This window comes from Antechinus flavipes, chromosome 4 (assembly GCF_016432865.1).
Source record: "Antechinus flavipes isolate AdamAnt ecotype Samford, QLD, Australia chromosome 4, AdamAnt_v2, whole genome shotgun sequence".
NCBI classification, from domain to species: Eukaryota; Metazoa; Chordata; class Mammalia; order Dasyuromorphia; family Dasyuridae; genus Antechinus; species Antechinus flavipes.
Window position 1 is genome coordinate 164,958,252 of NC_067401.1, and position 22,305 is coordinate 164,980,556.

Sequence of the window (22,305 nt, forward strand, 5' to 3'; positions counted from 1 at the left end):
CAAGGAGAATTCTGGGAGGCTACAGCCCCTCAGATCTCTCCAAATTTATCAGAGAAAGTGGGATAGAAACTCTCCTGGAGGATAGTGGGGCCTGTTCCTGTGGGATGGCTGATTGTGGGCAAATCTTGGCTATGAGTATTTTTTTCTGGGAACTGAGAAAGGGAGCAGTAATGACTCCAAACCCTGGTGACCATCATGGGAAGGCCAGACAGCCTTCCCAGACTTTGTCCGGCTTGCTTTGGAAAGACTCTCTTAATGCATTTCAAAGCATGGGATAGGAGACTCAGGTGGACATTGAACGTCAAGAAACGGGAGAAAGCCGAATCTCAGACAGAATTTTTATGTAGGAGATAGAAGAAAGGGGCAGTATGATCATGCAATGTGTGCTGTAGTAAAAGAAGAGGGATTCCCGCACTCCATCCCACCCAGGGGATACCCAAGCTCCTTCCCTGCTTCGGCTTTTATTCCTCTTCTCTTCTTTCCTGGGAGGCTCTGGAAGGGGTTCATCCAGGTAGATGGGATTAATATTCCCAGAGGGTGGCACAGGCAAGGGAGTCTCCATCAGCCTTCAACATGCCTGATGAGGCTCCCCGCAGGTATTTGCCATTTTTGCCTCTGATGGCCACTCGGCCCCGCTCCCGGAACTCAAAGAAGAAATCTTCTGATCTCTCGCCGTCACTGCACACGTTGCCATTGCTGGCTATGTACCAGAACTTACCGCCTCTGCCTGAGGATGAAGCCGGACAAGGGGGTCAGAATGGGGCAGATCCATGAACAGATCCATGTCCTCCCTTTCCCCCCAGAATTTATCCTTCCCTTCCTTTCCCCTCCCAAACTAGGTGGTCTCATCCCCCTCTCCCTCAGGTTGCCTTCTCCTTCTGAGCACTGGAATTGTCTGGGGTTAGAAAATCTATGCAGTGACATCAGGGATGATGATATTCTTTCTGTGAACTCTGGCTGCATGGTCCTCCATTGCCCTCTCACGCCCATTGTATCATTTTCCCTAGAGCTCAGTGTAGTGGTTTTGGGGAAGAGGGGTTAGGAATGGGGAAGAAAGATTGTGGATTCTGTTCTGTGGCAGGAAAGGGGTCAACCCCCTTCTGCCTGACCCTGAACAAAGTACATTATTTACAACTGGGTCACCAGAAGTGGAATTAGGTTCTGTCTGAGACAAGTCTCAGCACCAGTTCTTTTTATCCCTATCTCTATCAGGATTAGAGGCAGTAACTTAACATGAACCAAAATCCCAGATATGGTAATAAGAAAGAAACCAACTTCCTCCATATTTCCTCCTACCCATGTCACTGACTGGGGAAGCTTTCCATCAGCCATTGGTGGTTCTGATTTGAAGTTACATCAAATTTGGCTGGCCAGATACTTAGAGACAGTTCGTGCAGCCAGTGACCAGGTGACGTGGGACCAATTCATATAACCTCTATTCCCATTTCTTTCCTAAGGGGGAAAAAAGCGTGGTGGGAAGGGCTAACTGTGGTTCTCTAAGAATGTCAGACGAATAGTGGATACAACTACAGATTTTTCAGACTGCCATTTGATTTTTCCTTCACCATCTTGTCAGGATAGAATGGGAAATGGGTGTGGGGGGGAATGGGGTAAAAGTGGAGAGGGAGACCCTCAGCTAACAACTCCCCCCGGGTGGTCTCCCTATCCCTGCTCTCCACCCCAAGGCTCCACCTCGGATCTGGTAGGCGCCATCGCTGAAACTGATGTGGAAGACGTCATAAACGGACCGGTTTGTGTCCAGCAGATTGGAGTTTCGATGGTGGCAGACAAAGCCCTCGTTGCCCCTCAGTACCAAGATGGGTCTGTTGATGAGTTTGATGATAAATTCTTCATCCTCACCTGGGCCAAAGAGAGGAGGACTGGAATGGGGACCGGGGTGTCTTACCTTGTACCCCCCTTCTCACTCACGTGTGTGTGTGTGTGTGTGTGTGTGTGTGTGTGTGTGTGTGTGTGTGTTGGGGAGGAGTTAATTTGTAAGCCCTCTTTGGTGAAGTGTGTAGTGGTGAGGGAAGGGGAAAGGAAGGCACTGGAGTAAATGTTTTACCAATATCTCATTTGATGCTCATGGCAACCTTGGGAAATCAGTGCTGTTATTGTTCTGCATTTACAGTTGAAAAAACTGAAGCAAATTGCAGGTAAGTATCTTGTCCGGGGTCTCAGGCTAGATTTGAGAGCAGGTCTTCCTGACTTCAACCCTGGCACTGTCCACTGCACCACCCAATTGCTTCTGGATGAGTGGGTAAGGGCCCTTTTCTCCTGGTCAGCCTCCACCCTATCATCTGTCATTGCTTGAACCTTGAACTGAGCATTGCTAGGGATTCTAAAACCTGAAGGCTAAAACCTCCCAGCTGGGCAGGCACTCACCAATAAAGTCACTGATGGCTGCTAGATGCCCATTCTTCTTGGTGCAGATGTAGCGCCCGTTGCTTGCCTTGAGTGCTATCCGTCGTCCTCGCCATTCGATCTCAAACATGGTTTTGGCAGCACTAGGGAGGAGGTAAAGAAGGGAACATTCAGTATCACTGGGGAGCAGTGTCTGACAACTGTTTGGGGACCTAGTCCTGTTTTGACTGGAGGTCACTCAGAAGATTTGTTTCATCCCAAGAAAATCAGAGCAGGTCCAGTGCTAATCCAGGGGTCTGAAATCACCATATCAGGTGGAGATGGGGGAATGCCTCCCTAAATCAAAGATCCTTAACCTTGTTGGTATCATAATTCCTTTTAGCAGTCTGGCAAAGCTTATGATATCAGAATATTATATTAAAATTCAAAAAATAATTAGGGATACTAAGGAAATCAATCATGTTGAAGTATAATGATCAAACTATATAAAGACCCCCAGTTAAAACCTTTGCCCTAACCTTGAGAATGGGAACTGTCCTACCCAGGTTTCTTTCCCCTGTTCTTTCTCCCAGATCATAGCTTTGGACTCTGGAATCAAACCTTTGTCCGTTATTCTCTTTGTATACAATAACCCTACCTTAAGGAGAAAGTAGAAGAGGGGGTTTTGTCTACCTTCTCAGTCTCCCACTTTTCTCCAAGCTCCTCATACTTTGGAATTGTCTTTGCCTAGACTTGCTATTTCTTTCCTAGGTTGAGGTACCACCCTCCCTTCTACCTCATTTTCTAGATCATACCTTGAGCCATAGAACCCACTAGTGTTGACCCGTGGAGGGGAACTACCTAACAGAGGATTCAGAAGAAAAGGAGAAGAGGTCATTTAGGTCATACGGATGCTACTGCTGACGGCAGCAGTGGATAAGAGTAATGTTGAGGAGGGTGAGAGCAGTGGTAATGATAATTATGGTTGATATGGAAGTGGTGAGTATGGGAGTGTTATAATGGTGATGTTGATTGTGGTGGTGATGGCAATAATGGTGCTGATGGTGACAGTGATGGGGTCATGTGCATTTGGAGATGTTCTTGATGACTGATAATAGAGATAGTGATAATAATATGGCTGGTAGTGATCAGGTGGCAGTGTTAGCAAGGAAGATGATAGTGAAGAAAATGGTAGTGATGAGGGATGTCTTCACAACATCTCTTGAACACTTTTCTCTAGCCCCCCATCTCCTCTTACCTAGATTATTGTAATAGCCTTTTATTGGTCTCCCTGACTCTCTCTCATCCAATTCCACTCTACACATTTACATTAATTTGCCTTAAGCATAGATAGGATTATGTTACTTCCCTATTCAAATAACTCCAAAGACTTCCTCTTGCCTCTAGGATATAATATAAATTTCTCTGTCTACCTTTTAAAGCCCTTAAAAAACCTAGTCTCAGTCTGCTTTTTCAGCTCTATTGGACATTATTCCCCTCCTGCACTTAGAGATCCAGCCAAATTGATCTTCTTTTTATTCCTCAACATTCAACAATTCATCTCTGATCTCTGTCTTTATGTTGATTGTGTGTCAAACCTGGAATGCTCTCCTTCCTCATTTTCACCTCACTGAGTCTTTTTCTTCCTATAAGACACAGCTCAAGGGGCAGCTAGATGGCACAGTAGATAGAATACTGACCCTGGAATCAGGAGGACTTGAGTTTGAATGTGACCTCAGACACTTACTAGCTGTGTGGATATGGGCAAGTCATTTTACCCCATTGCCTTAAAACATACATAAACAATACAGACACAGCTTAAGTACCATCTTCTACATTGATCCTTTCCTGATTCTCCTCACAGTTAATGCCCCTTCTCCCAAATTGCCTTGTGCATCTATTGTGTATATATTTATTCACTTTATGTTGTATGTATGCATGCATATGTACTCATATATACCTATTTATTGCTAATAAGCTTATCTTCCTCATTAGAATTAGCTCATTTGAGTAGGTATTGATGTATTTGTTGCACTTTTCCCCTCAGCACTTAGGACAGTACTTGGATCAAAGAAGACATTTAAAAACTTGTAGGGAGCCCTTCTTCTGGTAGTGGCCATGTATCTGATTCTCACTCCCTTCTGTCCTTCTTAATTATCACTGCTCCCCCTGAATCTTGCATCTCTTCCTAACTACAATTCCCTTTCCTATAGCCTGAAAACACACCTAAGTCTCCTTTATCCTGAAAAAATTCCATGGGCTCTACTATCTTCTCAAGCTATAATTCCAGTATTGTTGTTATTATTATTATTATTATTATTCCTTCTTCTTCTTCCCCTTCTTTTTCTTCCTCTTCTTCTTCTTCTCTTTCTCTTCTTTTCCTTCTTCTTTTCTTCTTCTCCTCTTCTTGCTTCTTCTCCTTCTATTCCTTCTCCTCTTTCTTCTTCTTCTTCTCCTTCTCTTCTTTTCTTCTTCTCTTCTTGCTTCTTCTCCTTCTATTCCTTCTTCTTCTTCTTCTTCTTCTTCTTCTTCTTCTTCTTCTTCTTTTCATCCTCCTCCTCTTCCTTCTCTTCCTCCTTCTCTTTCTGTCTCTCTTTTCTTACTTTTTTCCTGGCTTCTGATGTCACCACTTACCTGCAACTATTTTTTTTCTAAAGTTATGAATCATTTCTCCAAATCTGCCAAATCTGATGGTTCCAGAAATACATCCACATCTTGCACATTCTGAAGAAAAATCACCTTCAAGTTATAATCTGGAATCTCCTGCTTTTTTCAGGTTGCCTCAACTTCTTCTCTTGGTTTCTGACCCCATCATTCAATTGAAACTTTCTCCAAAATTATGGACTATATCTTAATTGTCAAGTCTGACAATGCTTTCTCCATACTTTCCTCCTTCTTGACCTCTCTGCAGCAGATGACATTGCTGAGCACCTTGTCCTTCTGGATACTCTCTCCTTTGTGTGTTTTGTAATGCTGTCCTCTCTTGGTCCTCTTTTTACCTGTCTAATTGCTTCACTTTCATCTTTGCTGGATCATCACCTATGTCATACCTCCCTTAACTGTGGCTATATCACAAGCTTCTGTCCCGGCCCCCCCCCCTTTTTTTTTCTATACTCTCTCACTTGATGGGCTAATCAACTCCCAGGAATTTAATTATCATCTTTATTCAAACAATTCTCATATCTATATATCCAAACTTAGTGCCTCTCGAGGATGAGAATCCTATATCACCAACTGCCTATTGGAGATTTCAAACTGTAGTGTCTTGTAGGCGTCCCAAGCTCACCCCTCCCTATTTCTGTTGAGGACATCATCATTCTTTGAGTCCACATTCAGGTTCATAACCTGGGTGCTATCCTGTACTCTTCCTCCCGTATTTCTAACAAAAATTGCAGTTTTTGCTTCCACAGCATCTCTCCCATATGTCTCCTTCTCTCTATTCACACTGGCATCATCCAATTTTGGAGTCTCATCATTTATTATTACCTGGACAACAAGTCTCTTCAATCTATTTTGGATTAAAGGATTTCCCTAAAATGCAGGTCTGACCATGTCACCTCCTTATTCAATTATTCCCCATTTCTCCTTATTATAAGTAGGATCAAAGTCCATTTAAAGTCCTCCACAACCTAGCTCCAACTTACTTTTCAAAATACACATGACCTTCCTTTACCCACCCCATTGCTCAACCAAACTGACCCTTTTACTGTTTCTTACACACAACACTCCATCCCATGTGACATCCATGCTGTTTGTCCCTCACACCTGGAATGATCTTCCTCCTCACCTCAAATATTCTAGTGCCTTCCTCTCCCAAAAAATAGCTTATATCTATTTTCTGTATGTTTTCTTGATATACACATATATTTACACACTACATACACATCTATCTATATCCACATAGAAATATATAGATACATTTTTTTCCTCTGATGCAACGTAATCTTCTTGAAAAGAAAAATGGTTCCTTACTTGCCTCCATATCCCCATCACCTAGTACAATATTTGGCAAATGGTGGCTATTGGACTTTATTGACTGATGGTGATAGGAAGGAGGTGGTGGTGGTGACAGTGCTGATGTTTATATATAAACTGAGTGTGATGATGGTAGTAACAGTAATGATGATTGTGGTGGTGGGTAAATGTGATGGAGACAGTGATGGTGAAGGGGAGACTGGGCAAAGCCAGGAGTAGTCAGGGCTGCTCACACTTGTGTGGCAATAGACTGGATACCCCCATGAGTGACCAAGGTCCAGTAATCCCCAGTGTTGGAATGGAAAATACACTTCTTGGTCTCACGGTCAATTTGCATCTGGAATGTCTCATGGTCCAGCTCTTCATCCTGATTGGCTGAGACGTTGATGCCTGAAAAGAGGAAATGGGTTAGAAGGGAAGAAAAGAAACTTTTCTTAGATAACTGAGCATAGTAGGTAAGGAAAGTTGAGTTCTAAAGTTCTAAGCCACCCCTGAAGGGAGGAATAAGGATGGACAAGAGGAGGTACCAATTTTGCCCCTATCACAGGGAATGAGATGGGTCACAGAATCTTGCACAAGCTCTCCTTAACCAGTGGTTCTGCTTGCTATTGTTGTTGCTCAAGAGATTTAGTTGTAGTGGACTCTTTGCAACCCCATGCTGTCCATGGAGTTTCTTGGCAAAGATACTAGAGTGGTTTGCCATTTTCTTTTCCCTCTCATTTTACAGATGAAAGAACTGAGGCAAATGAATTTAAATGACTTGCTAAGAGTAGGTAGTAAGTGACTAAGGCTAGATTTGAACCTAAGTCCTCCTGACTCTAGACAAGCTCTATCTACTGCACCACCTAGCTGCCTCTTTTAAATTTATTTTAAAAATATTTCCCTAAAACATTGTAATCTAGTTAGCTGTACTTGGGAATGTTGCTGATAGCATGAAGCTGGGCTGCCCTTGACCCTTAAGATTGCCAGCCTTTTCTTGAAGGGATCTAACAACTGGCACAAGCAAGAGAGAGAACCAGGCAAGGGAGGAAAATCTACTCAAATCCAGTTTGGGGGAGAAATGGATTTAGTCCTCTCCCTATGTCTGATGTCTCCTTCCTAAATAGTCAAGCTAACCTCCTTCTATTTGCCCAGAAAATCCTCCAAATCATCATTGCTAATTGGAAGGCTAAGCTGATTGCTGTAGTTTCCATCTGCCCTTCAGATGGAGTTGATGTTCCTATTTATAACTCACCCACTAATCAGCTTGGGTTAGGCACAGCAGGGGGTTCTGTCCTTCCCAGGGCCCAGTGTGAGATAGAGCCAGAGGCTTCAAGGACTTCCTAAGGCCACTGAAGCAACCCTGGAGGGCCTGTCCCCATTTAGGAAACAAATGCCCCAATCCTAGCATGCTGGCTCCCCAGCTCCCCGGAAGAGGTCCTGGGGGAAGAGGATCAGACCCAGGGTTGTGCTAATAGCCGCAATGTTTAACCTAACAAAATGATTGAGGGACAGGACCAAGAAGGATTGGAAAAGAGAACAGTCAGCTAGATGCTCTTAGTTCTTTCTTCCCTTCTAATCCAGAGAAAATCAAACCCCAAATTCATCATCATCCCCAAACCAGGCCTAGTTACCATGGCAACACTACAGCACTCAGAACTTTGGCAGATCACAGAGCCTGCCTTGTACCACCTGCTTCCCACGTGGCACCCCAGTGGTCCGGGCTAACTCACACATGATGAAGGGGAAGTGATAAAGAGAAGGCAGCTTTGACAATTGCAAGTAAACATCCATGTGCTGGGGAAGACACAGTCCTTCAGGAGGATGGATGGAGGGTCAGGGATGGCCCCTCAGGTGCCCAGCATTCAGCTGGGGTACCTGGAACTCCTCCCCCATCAGACAGAAAGATCAGACAAGGGAGACTTCTTACCTAAGGGGAGAGGAGGCTTGGGATCCATGCCAGTGCCCATGGGCCTCTTCCTACAAAGAATGCCCTGTTCTCTTCCTTTAAGCTCCCCTCCATCCTGCATGCAGTTACAAGCCTAAGGCTGACAAACTTCCACAGGTCATGAAGCCCTGAAGGCAGGTCTTGTCCTTAAGCATTCTCCAGGTTTAGAATTTTGCCAGAATGAAGGAACCCACTCTCCTTATTCCTCTCCAATTCATAGCATTCCCCAATGGAGACTGGGGAATGGGAGGCAGAGGAGGAACATTGGAAACTGAGTCAAAAAAACTGGGACACTGATACATTGTTGGTGGAATTGTGAATGCAAAAAACCATTCTGGAGAGCAATCTGGAAATATGCTCAAAAAGTAATCAAACTGTGCATACCCTTTGACCCAGCAGTGTTACTACTGGGCTTATACCCCAAAGAGATACTAAAGAAGGGAAAGGGACCTGTATGTGCCAAAATGTTTGTGGCAGCCCTGTCTGTAGTGGCTAGAAACTAGAAACTGAAAAAAAAAAAAAAAAAAGAAACTGGAAACTGAATGGATGCCCATCAATTAGAGAATGGCTGAATAAATTATGGTATATGAATGTTATAAATATTATTGTTCTGTAAGAAATGACCAACAGGATGGTTTCAGAGATTTACATGAACTGATGCTAAATGAAATGAGCAGAACCAGATCATTACACACAGCAACAGCAAGACTATACTATGATCAATTCTGATGGATGTGGAGATGATCCAAACCAGTCCCAGTTGTTTAATAATGAAGAGAATCATATACATCCAGAGAGAGAAAACTATGGGAAATGAGTGTGGGTCACAACATAGCATTTTCACTCTTTCTGTTATTATTTGCTTGCATTTTTGTTTTCCTTCTCAGGTTTTTTTTTATCTTCTTTCTAAGTCCAATTTTTCTTGAGCAGCAAGATAACTGTATAAATATGTATAATATATTGTATTTAACATAAACTTTAACATTTTTAACATGTATTAGACTACCTGCCATCTAGGGGAGGAGGTGGGGGAAAGGAGGGGAAAAGTTGGAACAGAAGTTTTTGCAAGGGTCAATGTTGAAAAACTATCCATGCATATGTTTGTAAATAAAAGGCTATTAAAAAAAAAAAAAAAGATAACTTATCCTAACTCTGCCATCCGAAACATCGGGCCAACCTGTGAATGTTTCACTTGCACTTTTTTGTGTCCCAGTTTTATTATCTGAAAGATGGGTACAATCATATTTTTATTACCTATTTCACAGGGTTATTGTTAAGAAAGGTGTAAAGTGATATATAAATATTAGTTGCTATTATTTGTTATTGAGTAACTTCAGTTGTATTCAATTCTTTATGACCCCATTTTGGGGTTTTCTTGGCAAAGAAACTGGAATGGGTTTGCAATTTCCTTCTCTGGCTCATTTTACAGATAAGAAAACTAAGGCAAACAGAGTTAAGTGACATGCCCAGGGCCATACGTCTTATAATTATCTGAGACTGGATTTGAACTCATGAAGAGGAGTGTTCCTGACTCCAAGCCCAGTGCTCTGTCCCCTGTGCCACATAGCTGGCCTGCTACCATTATCATTATCATTAATCATTAGAGTCATATGGATGGCACTGATCTCTCCCAGGGTGCCGCAGGATTGGGCACCACTCCCTACCAATGGTACAAAGAGGAAGCAACAGAGAATGAAGGCTATTCGTGAGAGGGCCCAAGTGCTCCACTGCTATCCTTGAACTATAGGACCTAAAGTCAGGAAGACTCCATCTCATTCACTTATTGCTGTGTAATCATGGGAAAAATCACTTCTCTCCATCTCAGTTTTCACATCTGTAAAAATGGGGATAATAATAGCACCCACTTCCCAGTTTTATTGCGAGGATCAAATGAACTATTTGTAAAGTGCCTTGCAAACTTTAAAATAACATAGAATTGCTAGCTTTTATTGTTATTGTTGCTGTTGTTTATTGTTAGATGAAACTAAGGAAATTCCCTGCCATGACCCCGCTGCAGTCAGTTTATCGAAGATTATGGGCTTGGGTAGACAGGAATAGGTAGGTGTGAGTAGCTTATGAGTTGTATCATGGAAAGAGAATGCCCATTTCAATGAGATCACAGATTTGTTGAAGGACTGAGAATTGTGAATCCTGGAAGGAATCTAGGAGCCCAAACTGATACCTGGCTTCTAGTTGAGTTGCTCAACCATTTGGGAAGAGGTAGACCTCTGAAAATTGCTTATTCTGTCAATGAGATTGTTCCTCTCATCTCCTTGGGATGGAAGCAGAAGACTCTCAGGTCAGACTTCTGTAGAATGGCTGTTCTTGTGGAAGTTCCTTATCCTATTGCATTAAAACATTTACTCTTGGACTGATGTCCACTAATTCCCAAATAGATTTCAATAGATCTATGAACTTGGATAGGGTAAAAATTACATCTTTATTTTCAACTAAGTGGCCTAATAGATAGAATCCTAGGCTTAGAGTCGGGAAGATCTAAGTTCAAATACAGTCTCACCAGCCTTACTAGGCAAGTCCCTTAATTTGTTTGTCTGAGTTTCCTCAACTGTAAAATGGGAAGAAAAATAGCACCTACTTCCCCAGATAGTTGTGAGGATCAAATGAGATATTTGTAAGGCCCTTAGCACAGTGGCTGTCACATCATAAAAGTTTAATAAATCCTTGTTTCCTTCCTTCTACTAACCTTTAACTAAAATTTAACATTTCCTTAAATTATTTAAAAACATTATTCTGAAAAGAGGTCCAAAGCCTTCACTAGATTGCCACAGGGGAACATAACTCAAAAAAAAGTTAAGAATCCCCATTCTAAAAATTAGATGAAGCAGCTTGTTGGGTCCTTATCTCAAGGATAGCAGTGGAGCACATGGGCCTTCTCATGGATATCCTTCATCCTCTGTTGTATCCTTTGTGTATCATTGGTAGGGAGTGGTACCCAATCCTGTGGCATCCTGGGAGAGCAGTGCTATCCATATGATGGATGATAATGATAATGATATTGCAGCTAGTTGGCACAGGGGATAGAGCACTGAGTTTGCAGTCAGAAAGATTCATCTTTGTGAGTTCAAATCCATCCTCAGAGTGACTCTGAACAAGTCAATTTGTCTTTCTAAGCCTCAAGCAACTCTCCAAAAATTACTATAAGGGTTGCAGAGGAGATTTTCTCAGGAATAAAATCATAAGACTTTGACACATTTGTATGCAAGGTATTTTATGCCCCTAAAGTGCTACTTTAAAATTAGTTTTTATTATATTATCCTAGGTCTGTCACTGTTTCCTGTTGGGACCTCTGTTTTCTCCAAGGCAGCTGGTGACACAGTGGGATAAGCGCTGGATTTGAGTCAGGAAGAGTCATCTTCGTTAGTTCAAATCCATCCTCAGATACTTAAGAGCTATTCGACCCTGAGCCACTCAATTAAACTCTGTCTCAGTTTCCTCAGCTATAAAATGGGGATCAAAATAGCATTTACTTCCTAGGGCTATTCTGACAATCGGTGATATAACATTTATAAACCTCTAGCACAATAATAGACACATAGTAGGTGCTTTATATATGCTTGATTATCACACAAAAAGGCTAGTCACCCCAGGGCTGACCAAAACAGCGTCAAATCACAGAATCTGAGAGTTGAGAGAGACAGCAGAGGTACCAGGTGGTCCAACTCCTTACAGGAAAAGTTATCACCTTACAACAAAGCATCTGGAAAGTAGTCATTCAGCCTTTGGTCCATTGAGAAGAAACTCAATCTTTCCTGAGGTGGGCCATATGCTAAATGCTTTTACAGTTATTGTCTCTTTTGATCATCACAACAGCCCTGGGCAGTAGATGCTATTTTTGTTGTGGTCTTTTGGTGGTCTCTGACACTTCATGATCTCCTTTAGGATGACTTCCTAGCTGTGGGATATTGGACAAGTCACTTAACTTGTCTGCCTCAGTTTTCTGTAAAATGAACTGGAGAAGGAAATGACAAATCCCTCCAAGAAAACCCTAAAGGGGGTCATGAAGAGTCAGACATGACTGAAAAATGACTTGCAAACAATCAATTTCATGTTGTCTTGCCCATTTGTCTAAGGACTCTTTGAGAGCATGGACTGTTTTAACACATAGTAGGTATTCAATAAATATTTGTTGACTGACTAACTTCTAGGCTTCCATCTAATCCAATCCCTTTTGTCTCTTCAAGATTTCTCCTCCTTTTCCCAAAGTGCTGGGTCAGAGGCACACAGATTTAGATCTAGGAGCCACCTAATATGTCACTGAGACCAAGCTTTTTATTTTACATATAAGGAAACTGAGACCCAGAAAGATAAAGCATCACACAGTTAGTAAGCATCTGAGCCAAGTCCTCCTGAATCCAAGACCAGTGCCCGGGGTGTCTGAAGCCAAAAAAAGAGTGGACAGCTCTCAAATTTGTATCTTAAATCCCCGCAGTCTTTCTCTCCCTGTCTCTGCTCAGACTGGAAACAGGGGCAGAGGCTCTGCCTCTGGTACTAGGAAGAGGGAAAAGGAATTGTGATAATAGAGTCTTCATTTGAACATGATTACCCAGGATGCTAGTGGCCACCCCACTTCAAACCCTTAGTCTCATGTTCTGGCATGGGGGTGGGGTTAAACAGCTTTGGGCATAGACAAAACCACCTCTTCTCTGTTTCCCTAAGAGTCGTAGGGGATCCAGTAAGGGAGGAGAGTGGGCTTCCATACAGAGAAGAAAGGATGTTGACTGGACTTTAGTAATTAATTTATTCTATTCTAGGAATTTCTTAACCTTTTTTTCTTAGCTAGACTCCTTTGTTAGCCTGATAAAGCCTATGGATCCCTTCTCAGATTAAAGATTTTATTTTATTTTAATAGCATTTAATTTTAGATACTTAATAACAGCATTACTTAAATATTTAGTATTTATAGTAAATACTAATAATAAATATTTAAGCAATAGTATTTAATACTTAATTGTATTTTATTTTTTCCAATTAGGTTTTCAACATTCACTTGTTATGAGATTTTGAGTTCTACATTTTTTCTCTTCTTTCCACCCTCCCCAAGATGGCAAGAAATCAGATTAAAAATTTTTTAAGTATAAAATAAAATACATGAGATTACCAAGGAAACCGGTTATATTCAAATACTGTTATTAAAAATATATATTTTTTAAAAAGTTTCTGGACTCCAGGTTTAAGAACCCCTATATTCACTCACTTAATCATCATCATTGTCATCATCATAGCTGACATTTATATAGCAATTTCAGTTTTGCAAAGTGCAAAGTAGATTATGAGATCATTCAAGTGAGGGCTTGTTTGATTTATTGATTCATTCGACAAACATTTAATTAAGTTCTTCCCGTGTACAAAGTACTGAGATGAATCAGATCTTTCACATGCCTTCCAGCTTGAAAATTCTTTCATTCTAGAAATGATTCCTAAGTTCAAGGAAAGGAAGGCTGTTTAATAGTAAAAGCAAAATGTGGGCTTTTTCAGGGACCAAGCCCAGTGCCAGGCACTTAATAAAGATGAAATTACTTCTTCTATCTTAGTTTTAGTCTCCTCTTCTGTAAAAAGAAGTAGTTGCTGATAAAGCAAAAGAAGAAAAGGTTTAAGTGTACAAAAATATGTAAAGTAGCTCTTTTGTGGTGGCAAAGAACTGGAAACTAAGGAGCTACCCATCAATTTGGGAATGGATAAAAAAATTATATTTCCCTGAATAAACATGGTCTATGAATATAATAGAATATTATTAGCTATTTTTGTTATTGTTTGTCCTTTGCTCTCAAAGAGGACCATGATATCAGGCTGGTGCAAGTGAATTGGATTTAAGGTGAGGGAAGGCTGTGAAAAATCACCTGCCTCATTTTCCCATCCAGAGCCATCTGAGTCCAGTGATAAGATATAGATCAGGATGACTGGAGATGGTCCTGGATGCACTGACTTGGCATGGTCTGGCTATATATATACCTTGGCCTTTTTAAGCTAAGGTATTCAACAGGTCTCAGTCGGACTAAGGCTGCATCCATTCCGTGATTATAGCTAAGTAGCAATTGAGACAAAGAATCTCCTCTTTCACCTAGTCAAAAAAAATATCTAAATAAATAAATCTGAGAGGGGAAGACTTTCACGGTATGAAAAAAATGACAGGAGGCTCCATTGTGCACAGGGTCTAGAGTCAAGAAAAACTGAATTAAAATCCAGCTTCAGACACTTACTAGCTGTGTGACTCTAAGTAAGCCATTCACTTTCCTTAATTTTAAAATGGAGACATATATAACAGCATCTACCTCCCAGAGTTGATTTGAGGAAGAGATGAAATAATATTTATAAGCATTTAGCACAGTGCCTGATAGAACATAAGCATGGTATAAATGTTTATTCCCTTCCCTTTTCAGGAAACCTGTGAAGATTTGTATGAGTTGATGCAGAGCAAAGTAAATGGAATTAGGAGAACAATATACAATAACAACAATTTTGAAAGACTTGATCGATGCAAAAATCAACTATGAATCCAAAGGACTGATAACGAAGCATGCTTCTGACAGGAAATTGATGGATTGAGGGTACAGAATAAGGCAGATATTTTTGGAGATTACCAATATGGGAATTAATTTTGCTTGACTATGCATACTTCAGACTGTTAGGTGGTACCATGGATAGAGTGTTGGGCCTGAATCAAGAAGACCTGAGTTCAAATTCAGCCTCCAACACTTACTAGTTGGGTGACTCTGAGCAAGTCACTTAACCTTATGTTAGCCTCAGTTTTCTCATCTGTAGAATGTGCTGGAGAAGGAAATGGCAAATCACTCCAGTATTTTGCTAAGAAAACCCCAAATGAAATCAAGAAAAGCAGATATGACTGAATAACAACATACATACTTGTTACAAAGGTTTGGGTGTTTTTTTTTTCTTTTCCAGAGGGAGATGGTGTAGGAAAGGAAAAAAATGATAAATATTTGATAATTGAAGAAAATGGAGGAGTTAGACCAGATGATCTAGCCACTCTGAACTATCCTAGCACCGAGGTAAAGAACCCAACGTCACCTCTGACATCAGGGTGTACTTGAGTGGAGGACAGCATTGAAAATCAGGATAATTCAAACTGGGGGTAATAGGGCTAAGAGAACATTCCACAAATTTCCCAGAAATTTCCATGGGCTTTTGGCATCCTACTCTGCTTCCTTCCTTCTCCTCCCTACCCTCTGGGCAGGCATTCTTAGCCTGAGGTCCATGAAACTACAAGAATAAATTAAGAACCTCCTATTCCAGAGCTTTTGGAAGATAAAACATTCTTTTTTCTTCCTAAAGCTCAGGAGACATCAAAGAGAATTTAGGGAAATTATATGAGACCTAGATAATAGGGGAATTGGGGGAATCTCTAGGGGATTCTTCTCCACCCCCTCATAACTGAAGGCTGGAGAGAGCCTTCTTTCTCCTGCCTTCTTTACTAAGACCACCAAAGGATCTTGTTTAAAGGTGAGGTCAATTTTCTTTGTACCTATTGCTTCTTAATCCTCAACTAGCCTATGCCCCTCCAAGGTTTGAAGGGAAGGCTGTTCTTGGAGAGATAGAAGGAGCAGTGCTTAAGGGAAGGAGAGACTGCCCTCTCTCCCCCATGACTACTCCCTTAGTTGTACTGTCTCCTTAGGACTCACTATCCTTCCCTCTTCCCAACTTTGAAATTCCTTTCTCTGAGACATATTTTGGATAGGGCCAATGCAGGAAATTTGTTTTGCTTGTCTATGCATATTTGTTAGAAGAATTTTGTTTTTTGCTTTTTAATTTGGACAGGAGAAAAAAATAATTTTTTAAAAATTTAAGTGAAAAAAAAAACATTAAAAAGTAAATTCTTTTTTCCTACCACCTCTCCCCAAGTTCTTTCCTCTACTCATCAGCCCTAGTCCTCCCCAGGATTCTGCTAGACCCTGAGTGTATAACTTAAACTCTCTGAGGCTCAATTTGGCCATCTGTAAAATGGGGTTTTATGAAGATCAAATGAGAAAATATATGTAAAATTCTTTGCAAAGTTTAAAGTGCCATAATTGCTATTACCAAATTATTATCTTGTTCTGTCTTTCCTTCTACTGTGTTCTCTGAAACATTCTATTGTTTAAAAAGAGAAAAAGAAAGAAAAACAGAGAAAGGAAGGAAAGAAGGAAGAAAGAGAGGAAGGGAGGGAGGAAGAGAGGAAGGGAGGGAGGAAGAGAGGAAGGAAGAAAGGAAAGAAGGAAGGAAGGAAGGAAGGAAGGAAGGAAGGAAGGAAGGAAAAAAGGAAGGAAGAAAAAAGGAAGGAAGGAAGGAAGGAAAAAAGCAAGGAAGGAAGGAAAGAAGGAAGGAAGGGAGAGAAAAAAAGACTTTTTTCATTCTATAACTTTTCCTCTCGTGTTCCTTTTATTTTTCTGATTCTCATTGACGCCTTGTTTTCTCCTGAAAATACCCTACCTCCAGACATTCCTTCCAAGGCTAGCTAATCCCTCTGAGGTCATTGCTCCTCTCATACCCTCTGACATTCAGGACCAGAAGTAACAGACATATTTGGTGCTTCCCACTTTCTTCTGTCTGCCTCAATTCAAGAAACATTTATTAAGCACCCACTGTGCGGCAGATATTATGCTAAATACTGGAAATACAAGTAAGAAAAAGGAAGAATCCCTGCCCTCAAGGAGTTTACAATTAATGAGGAAACCAAGGAAGCTAAAAAGGGGAGAAGTGCTCTATCACTCAGCAATGACCTCTTCTCCTTTAAACTTCCCTCCAGTCTGTTCAGATCTCTGTTTTGTCATCTGGGAACTGCCAGCTCACTGTCCTTCTCTCTCAAAAATTCAGTAAGTATCTCAGTCTTCTCCATTCCAAACCTTGTCCCTTTCAAATCCTGGGTCACTTAAGTAATTCAGCTCCCTTAATTCTATGTCCAGTGTAGCTTGAACACAGACAGTAGCAGTCATACCTTATCCTTCTCCTGCCTTCTTTACTCCTCCCTTCACACTTGCTCGCATATTAATCACCCATACCTGGAATGGCCCCACCACTCACCTACTATGGGTCTATCCAAAGCTGAAGTTTCTGTTTTTGTATAATGGGGTTCATTGGAGGGTATCTGATAAAGTATCAATGAAGTCTTCTCAGTATAATGTTTTTCAATGCATAAAATAAGACATATAGGATTAAAAAGGAAAGCAAAGATTAATGAAAATCAAGATGTAATTTTTTTCCCTTTCCAAGTTCAGATTCATGAGCCTCCAATAAGATCCCCTGGTCTATAGAAGTCCTTTTTCTTTAAGGCTGGGTTTAGGAACTACATCTTCTTTGAATCCTTCCTTAATCTCTCTATCTCAAGGTATCTGTCTTTCCCTGAATCTCTTAAAGTGTTCCATTTAGCCCTCTCCTTTACCTATCACATTTTAATTTGTGCTATAGTTACCTGTTTACCACATTTACTAGATGGTAGATTCTAGAAGAAGGATTATATGTCTGCCCCACAGCATGTATGTACATAAGGCTCCCCTGACCCTCCATATTTGGAATGCAGCCCCCTACTTCATCTCTGCCAAAATTTTGGCATCTTGCTTCCTTCAAAGATTAAGCTCAGGTACCTTCTCTTCCCAGAAGTCCTCCCTGATCATCAGCTTAATGGAAATTTTCCTAGAGCACTTTATCTGGATCTTTCCTCTAACCCCATCATAACCTATTTTGCCTTCTAATTAACTCTGTTCCTTTCTACTCCTATTTATCATTGAATACAAATTCTTTGAGGGCCAAGGCTATGTCAAGTTCTATATTTGTACCCCTAGTTCCTAGAACAATATTATGTGCATATATCATTAGATGCTTAAAAAATGTTTATTGCATGCATACATATATATGCACACACACATATATATATGCACACATATATGAATGAATGAATTAATTCAACAAATATTGGTTGAACTGACTGAAATTCCTAAAACTAGTTCTATTTTTTTTTTAATTAAAGCTTTTTATTTTTCAAAACATATGCATGGGCAATTCTTCAACATCACCCTTGCAAAATCTTGTGTTCCAATTTTCTCTCCCTTCCCCCATGCCCTCCCCTAGATGGCAAGTAGTCCAATATATGTTAAACATGGTAGAAATATATGTTAAATCCAATATATACATATTTATGCAATTATCATGCTGCACAAGAAAAATCAAATAAAACAAGTTAAAAAAAAAAAAGCAAAATAAATTGCAAGCAAGCAACAACAAAAAGAGTGAGAATGCTACGTTGGGATTCATATTCAGCTCCCACTGTCCTCTCTCTGGGTGTAGATGGCTCCCTTCCTCACTGAATAATTGGAACTGGTTTGAATCATCTCCTGCTCTTTTTGTATTTATTCCAAGTCCCACATACTCATTAACCTTGACCTCCACACCCTTCTCTCCCAGCTGTGGAACCCCTCCACTTCACCAAGCCTGTTAAGTTCTTCTGCATCTTTTCCCACCTTCGAGGAGTTAATGCAGAAGTGAGTGGTTTTCAGCTTGGTCTCAACCCCCTCCCAGTTCTGTCCTGGACACAGAGTGGCTACTTGCTGACTCTATTCCCATTATACCACTCCCAGGAGGCTCTGGCTGTGGAGAGAGAGCCTGGAAGAAGAGGAAGAAGGGAAGTAGTAGAATTACCTTGACGGATGGAAACGTAGCGCCCATTGGAACCCATAAATACCACTTGGGGGTGACTCTCCTCCAGATCAAAGAGTTCATCCTTGCTCGGCTTAGAGCTGCGCCCAGCCTTGAGGGTCCCAGTGGGCCCCATGGGGGCCAGGTACCTGCCATCACAATCCTTGAAAGCCAACTTGCCTGCTTTGAATTCCAGGGTGTAGCGAGCCCGGGGCTCTGGCTCCCACACCAATTTACCATCATTGCGCAGGTAGCGACTGTCACAAGTCTTCAGACAGTACTGCTTATTTAGGAATATAAGAGTAATAAGGGCGTCCACGCCCCAAGGAATGTTGCTGTCAGTTGCAATCTCATCCTCCTGTGGGCACAGGTGGGCATAGCGCCGGCGGCTGATGCTCAACAGGTTGGCCTGTGGATGGATGGCGAGGTGGACTGTCCAGAGCTCGGCAGGTGTGATGGTGGGCGAAAAGCAGGAGAGGTGGTCCTCGGAGCCCCCAAAAAATCGCCGGTAGGGTTCTGACTGCAGGGCCCAGCGCCCGTCCGAGTGGGTGACGATGAGGAAGCGGGCATCCCGGCCCGGCTTCTCTGCCTCACAGGACACCTTCCCATCCTGGTCGGCTTCCAGGTAGCGACCTAGGTGACTTCGGAAGAAGACAGCTGAACTGCTGCTTTCATCCTGCTCCAGGACCCAAATCTGCTTCTTCTTAAGGCTGGAGGCCGAGGCATTTACCTTGAAACCAAAGCTTTCTGCCGTCAAATAGCGGTCCTCTTCATTGATCAAGCCAAACTGGATCTTCAGCACCTGGTGGATCCCATTGGTTGGCATCTTTGGGGCCCCCAGGGGACCCCTTGCAACGATGGCTTCTCCTGCCCCACCTGGTGTGGGTACCCCACTTTGTCGCTTTGCTCCAGACTCTCCTGTTCTCCAGCAAATTCCGTGTAGCTAGCTGGAGCTGAGGATCTCGGCTGATGGAGGTCAGGGGCCACCCTCCCTGGGAGCTGATTCTTTAGCTATCACCTAGGATCCCCTCATTGAACCCCATGGGTCAGGGGTCCCTGGGGCCACCAGCTCCTCCACTGACCAGTCCCTTCCTCGGAGACACTGTGCAGGTCACCTCTTACATGACCAGGGAGAGAGGAGTGATGGGGTGGATCAGACAATGTGTACACTTAGGAGCTGCCGCCTGGTTTAATTAGCCACAGCTAGGATTACAGAGCTCTCCCAGATCTCAATGAGACCAGAGCCATCAGTAAGCAAGTCAGCCCCAGTAAGGAAGGGGGGCTCTGTGCTGAAGACAATGGTCCTTGCCCACTCTGCCCACCCTCCCAGGAAGCCTGAACCCCACAGTCCTGCCTTCTCCCTACCTTCCAGCCCCCTTTCCCTTGTACCTTCCCTCAGGCTCTTCTAGGGGCCCCTTTTCCTGGATCTGCACTCCCCTAGCTGCACAGCCCAGCTCTCCTTGGAGGCTCAGCAAAAGCTTCTGGTGGAAAACTTACAGTGTAACCCGATCACTGCCCAGGCCTCCCTCAGCTGGCCTTCCAGATCTGTTCCCTTTCATGTCGGGATAAAATTACGCTTCTCTGATTCCTACCGCTGCCAGGAGTGGGTCATCTCACCCCCCTGGCCTGTTGGGCCCATAAGCTCCTTATCAATTAGTCCAATTTGTTATTGGTTTAGACCTTCTGTCCTTCCTCCTGCCCCTTGCCCTCTCCATCTGTCCCTCTGGGCATCCTCCCAGCCCTGACTCCAGCTCAGGGGATTAGGAGAGGGGAATCCACTAGTGTCCTATCCCAGTCCCCTCAGAGGAGACTGTCTGGCCCAGCCTTTTGGCCGCTCTAACCCAAGCCAGCTATCCTCTCCCCTAGGAGAGCTGAGTAGGGGAAAGCACTGTGGGAACTGGTGGCTTCCGGAACAGAGGAGAGCAAATACTCCTTGGCCTTGAGCCTGAGATTCAGTGCCCAGATCTCTGACCTTGGAAAAAGGAAGCAATACCAAAGGGCAAGCATGGGGAGGCAATGCATTGTTGTTTGAGATCTGACACAAGAGACTCCTAACATCAAGCTAGCCCCAGAGCAGGCTAAATAACCCCCCCACCCCACCCCACCCCCGCCTTTTTTCCTCCCTCTGTCCCAACTCTTTATATTGGAGGAATCACAAATCATTGAGCTTCAGAGATTCAGGAAACCTGAGCATTCCTCAAAGCCCACTCCCCAACCTAGCCAGCAAATAATCTGGCTATTTTTTCTGGCCCTCAGGCAAATAATCCTTCACTTCTGTTTAGACACCTCCAATGCCCCAGATATGGCTGGGAGATAACAGAGCTGAGGTTTGTGGGATGCAGTGACAGAGGTTTGCTAGTGGTTCTGAAAGGCACTTAATTATTGGGCAGAGGGAAGAAATCCTAGATCAAGAACACAGATCTGGGGCTACATCATTTGGGAGTTGAGAAAGGTACTCAGATGAGTTGAGGAACTTGCCTAAAGTGTATATGTAGATGTCAGAGATTGGATTTGATGGATTTCCCCTCTATTCTATTTTCTCTTCATTAGTAGAGGAAGCCATGAATTCTTCTTAGCTGTACAAGGGTACTATACAGGAAAGTTGGGCTTGAAGTCTGGAGGGCATTGAATCCAAGTTCCAACACTGGCTTGTGACCTTGGCTAAGTGGACCTTAACCTCTCAATTTTCTTATCTGTAAAATGGAGTTAATCATATTTATACCAAAGAACTCATTGAGCTTAGCATGGCACTTAACAAATATTTGCTGATGGATTGATTGAGTTCCTGTGGGGCAAATATGCTTTGTAAACCTCAAAGGGCTGTCAGAAATCTGAGCTGTCACAATTATGATGTTGCATGGGGATAGTCTGTTGGATACCATATAAAGAGAGAGAGAGATCTAGTTCTATTTTTTAGGGTCACAGTCAAATGCCATCATAGGGACTCAGAGCTACATGTCCTGGAAGGACTGGAGGCTGAGAGCTTAGACACTGCCAGCATCCTCTCTTAGGATGCTGAGGAAATTGAGACTTCTCCTTTCCACCTTTCCCTGCCTTCAATAGCACCAGGGTCTCCTCCCCCAGTTCTCTCTGCCCCCATGCACTTCCTGGGACAAATATGGCCTCCCAAATTGCAATAAGTTCTCTAGTAGTGACATAACCTCTGTAGCTAGTCTAGGTGTCTAGGGAGGTCCCTGAGCAGTCTTCCCACCTTCCTTTTCCCATCCCCAGACCAGTCTGTCTTCTGCACCTGCCCCGGGGGCCAGGAGCCAGAATAGAAATCGGATCTCTCTATGCTGGGAGGCAACCAACCAAGGTGTCCTCTTCCTCATCTTGGTGTTTTGACCCAAATGTCTCCCTGGGGACTCAAAAGGGGAGAGGAACTGAGAGAGAAGAAAGAAATAGGGGGACTTCTT

At 42.7% G+C, this 22,305-nt stretch overlaps 1 protein-coding gene across 2 annotated transcripts; it reads right to left on the reverse strand.

Moving 5' to 3' along the window:
* Positions 1–242: 242 nt before the first annotated feature.
* On the reverse strand, positions 243–20,891 carry FSCN2 (fascin actin-bundling protein 2, retinal). 2 transcript variants are annotated; one of them, XM_051995387.1, is made up of 5 exons: positions 18,893–20,879; positions 6,552–6,708; positions 2,386–2,507; positions 1,693–1,860; positions 243–727 (listed from the first exon to the last, which is right to left on the reverse strand). In XM_051995387.1, the coding sequence occupies exons 1-5, from the start codon at positions 19,713–19,715 to the stop codon at positions 522–524; spliced, it is 1,476 nt and encodes a 491-aa protein (XP_051851347.1). In that variant the 5' UTR covers positions 19,716–20,879; the 3' UTR covers positions 243–521. The 2 variants fall into 2 exon arrangements, with proteins under 2 accessions (XP_051851347.1, XP_051851348.1); XM_051995388.1 differs by having other exon boundaries at positions 620–727; positions 1,749–1,860; positions 18,893–20,891.
* Positions 20,892–22,305: the final 1,414 nt, after the last annotated feature.

Bases quoted from the DNA above. Each gene is read 5' to 3' on its own strand.
- FSCN2 (XM_051995387.1), bottom strand. From the start codon at position 19,715: ATGCCAACCAATGGGATCCACCAGGTGCTGAAGATCCAGTTTGGCTTG. The intron at 6,709-18,892 runs GTAATTCTACTA...TCCTCTTTTCAG, and splicing joins CTACGTTTCCATCCGTCAAG to GCATCAACGTCTCAGCCAAT. The intron at 2,508-6,551 runs GTGAGCAGCCCT...CCTCCTCCCTAG, and splicing joins CAGTCTATTGCCACACAAGT to TGCTGCCAAAACCATGTTTG.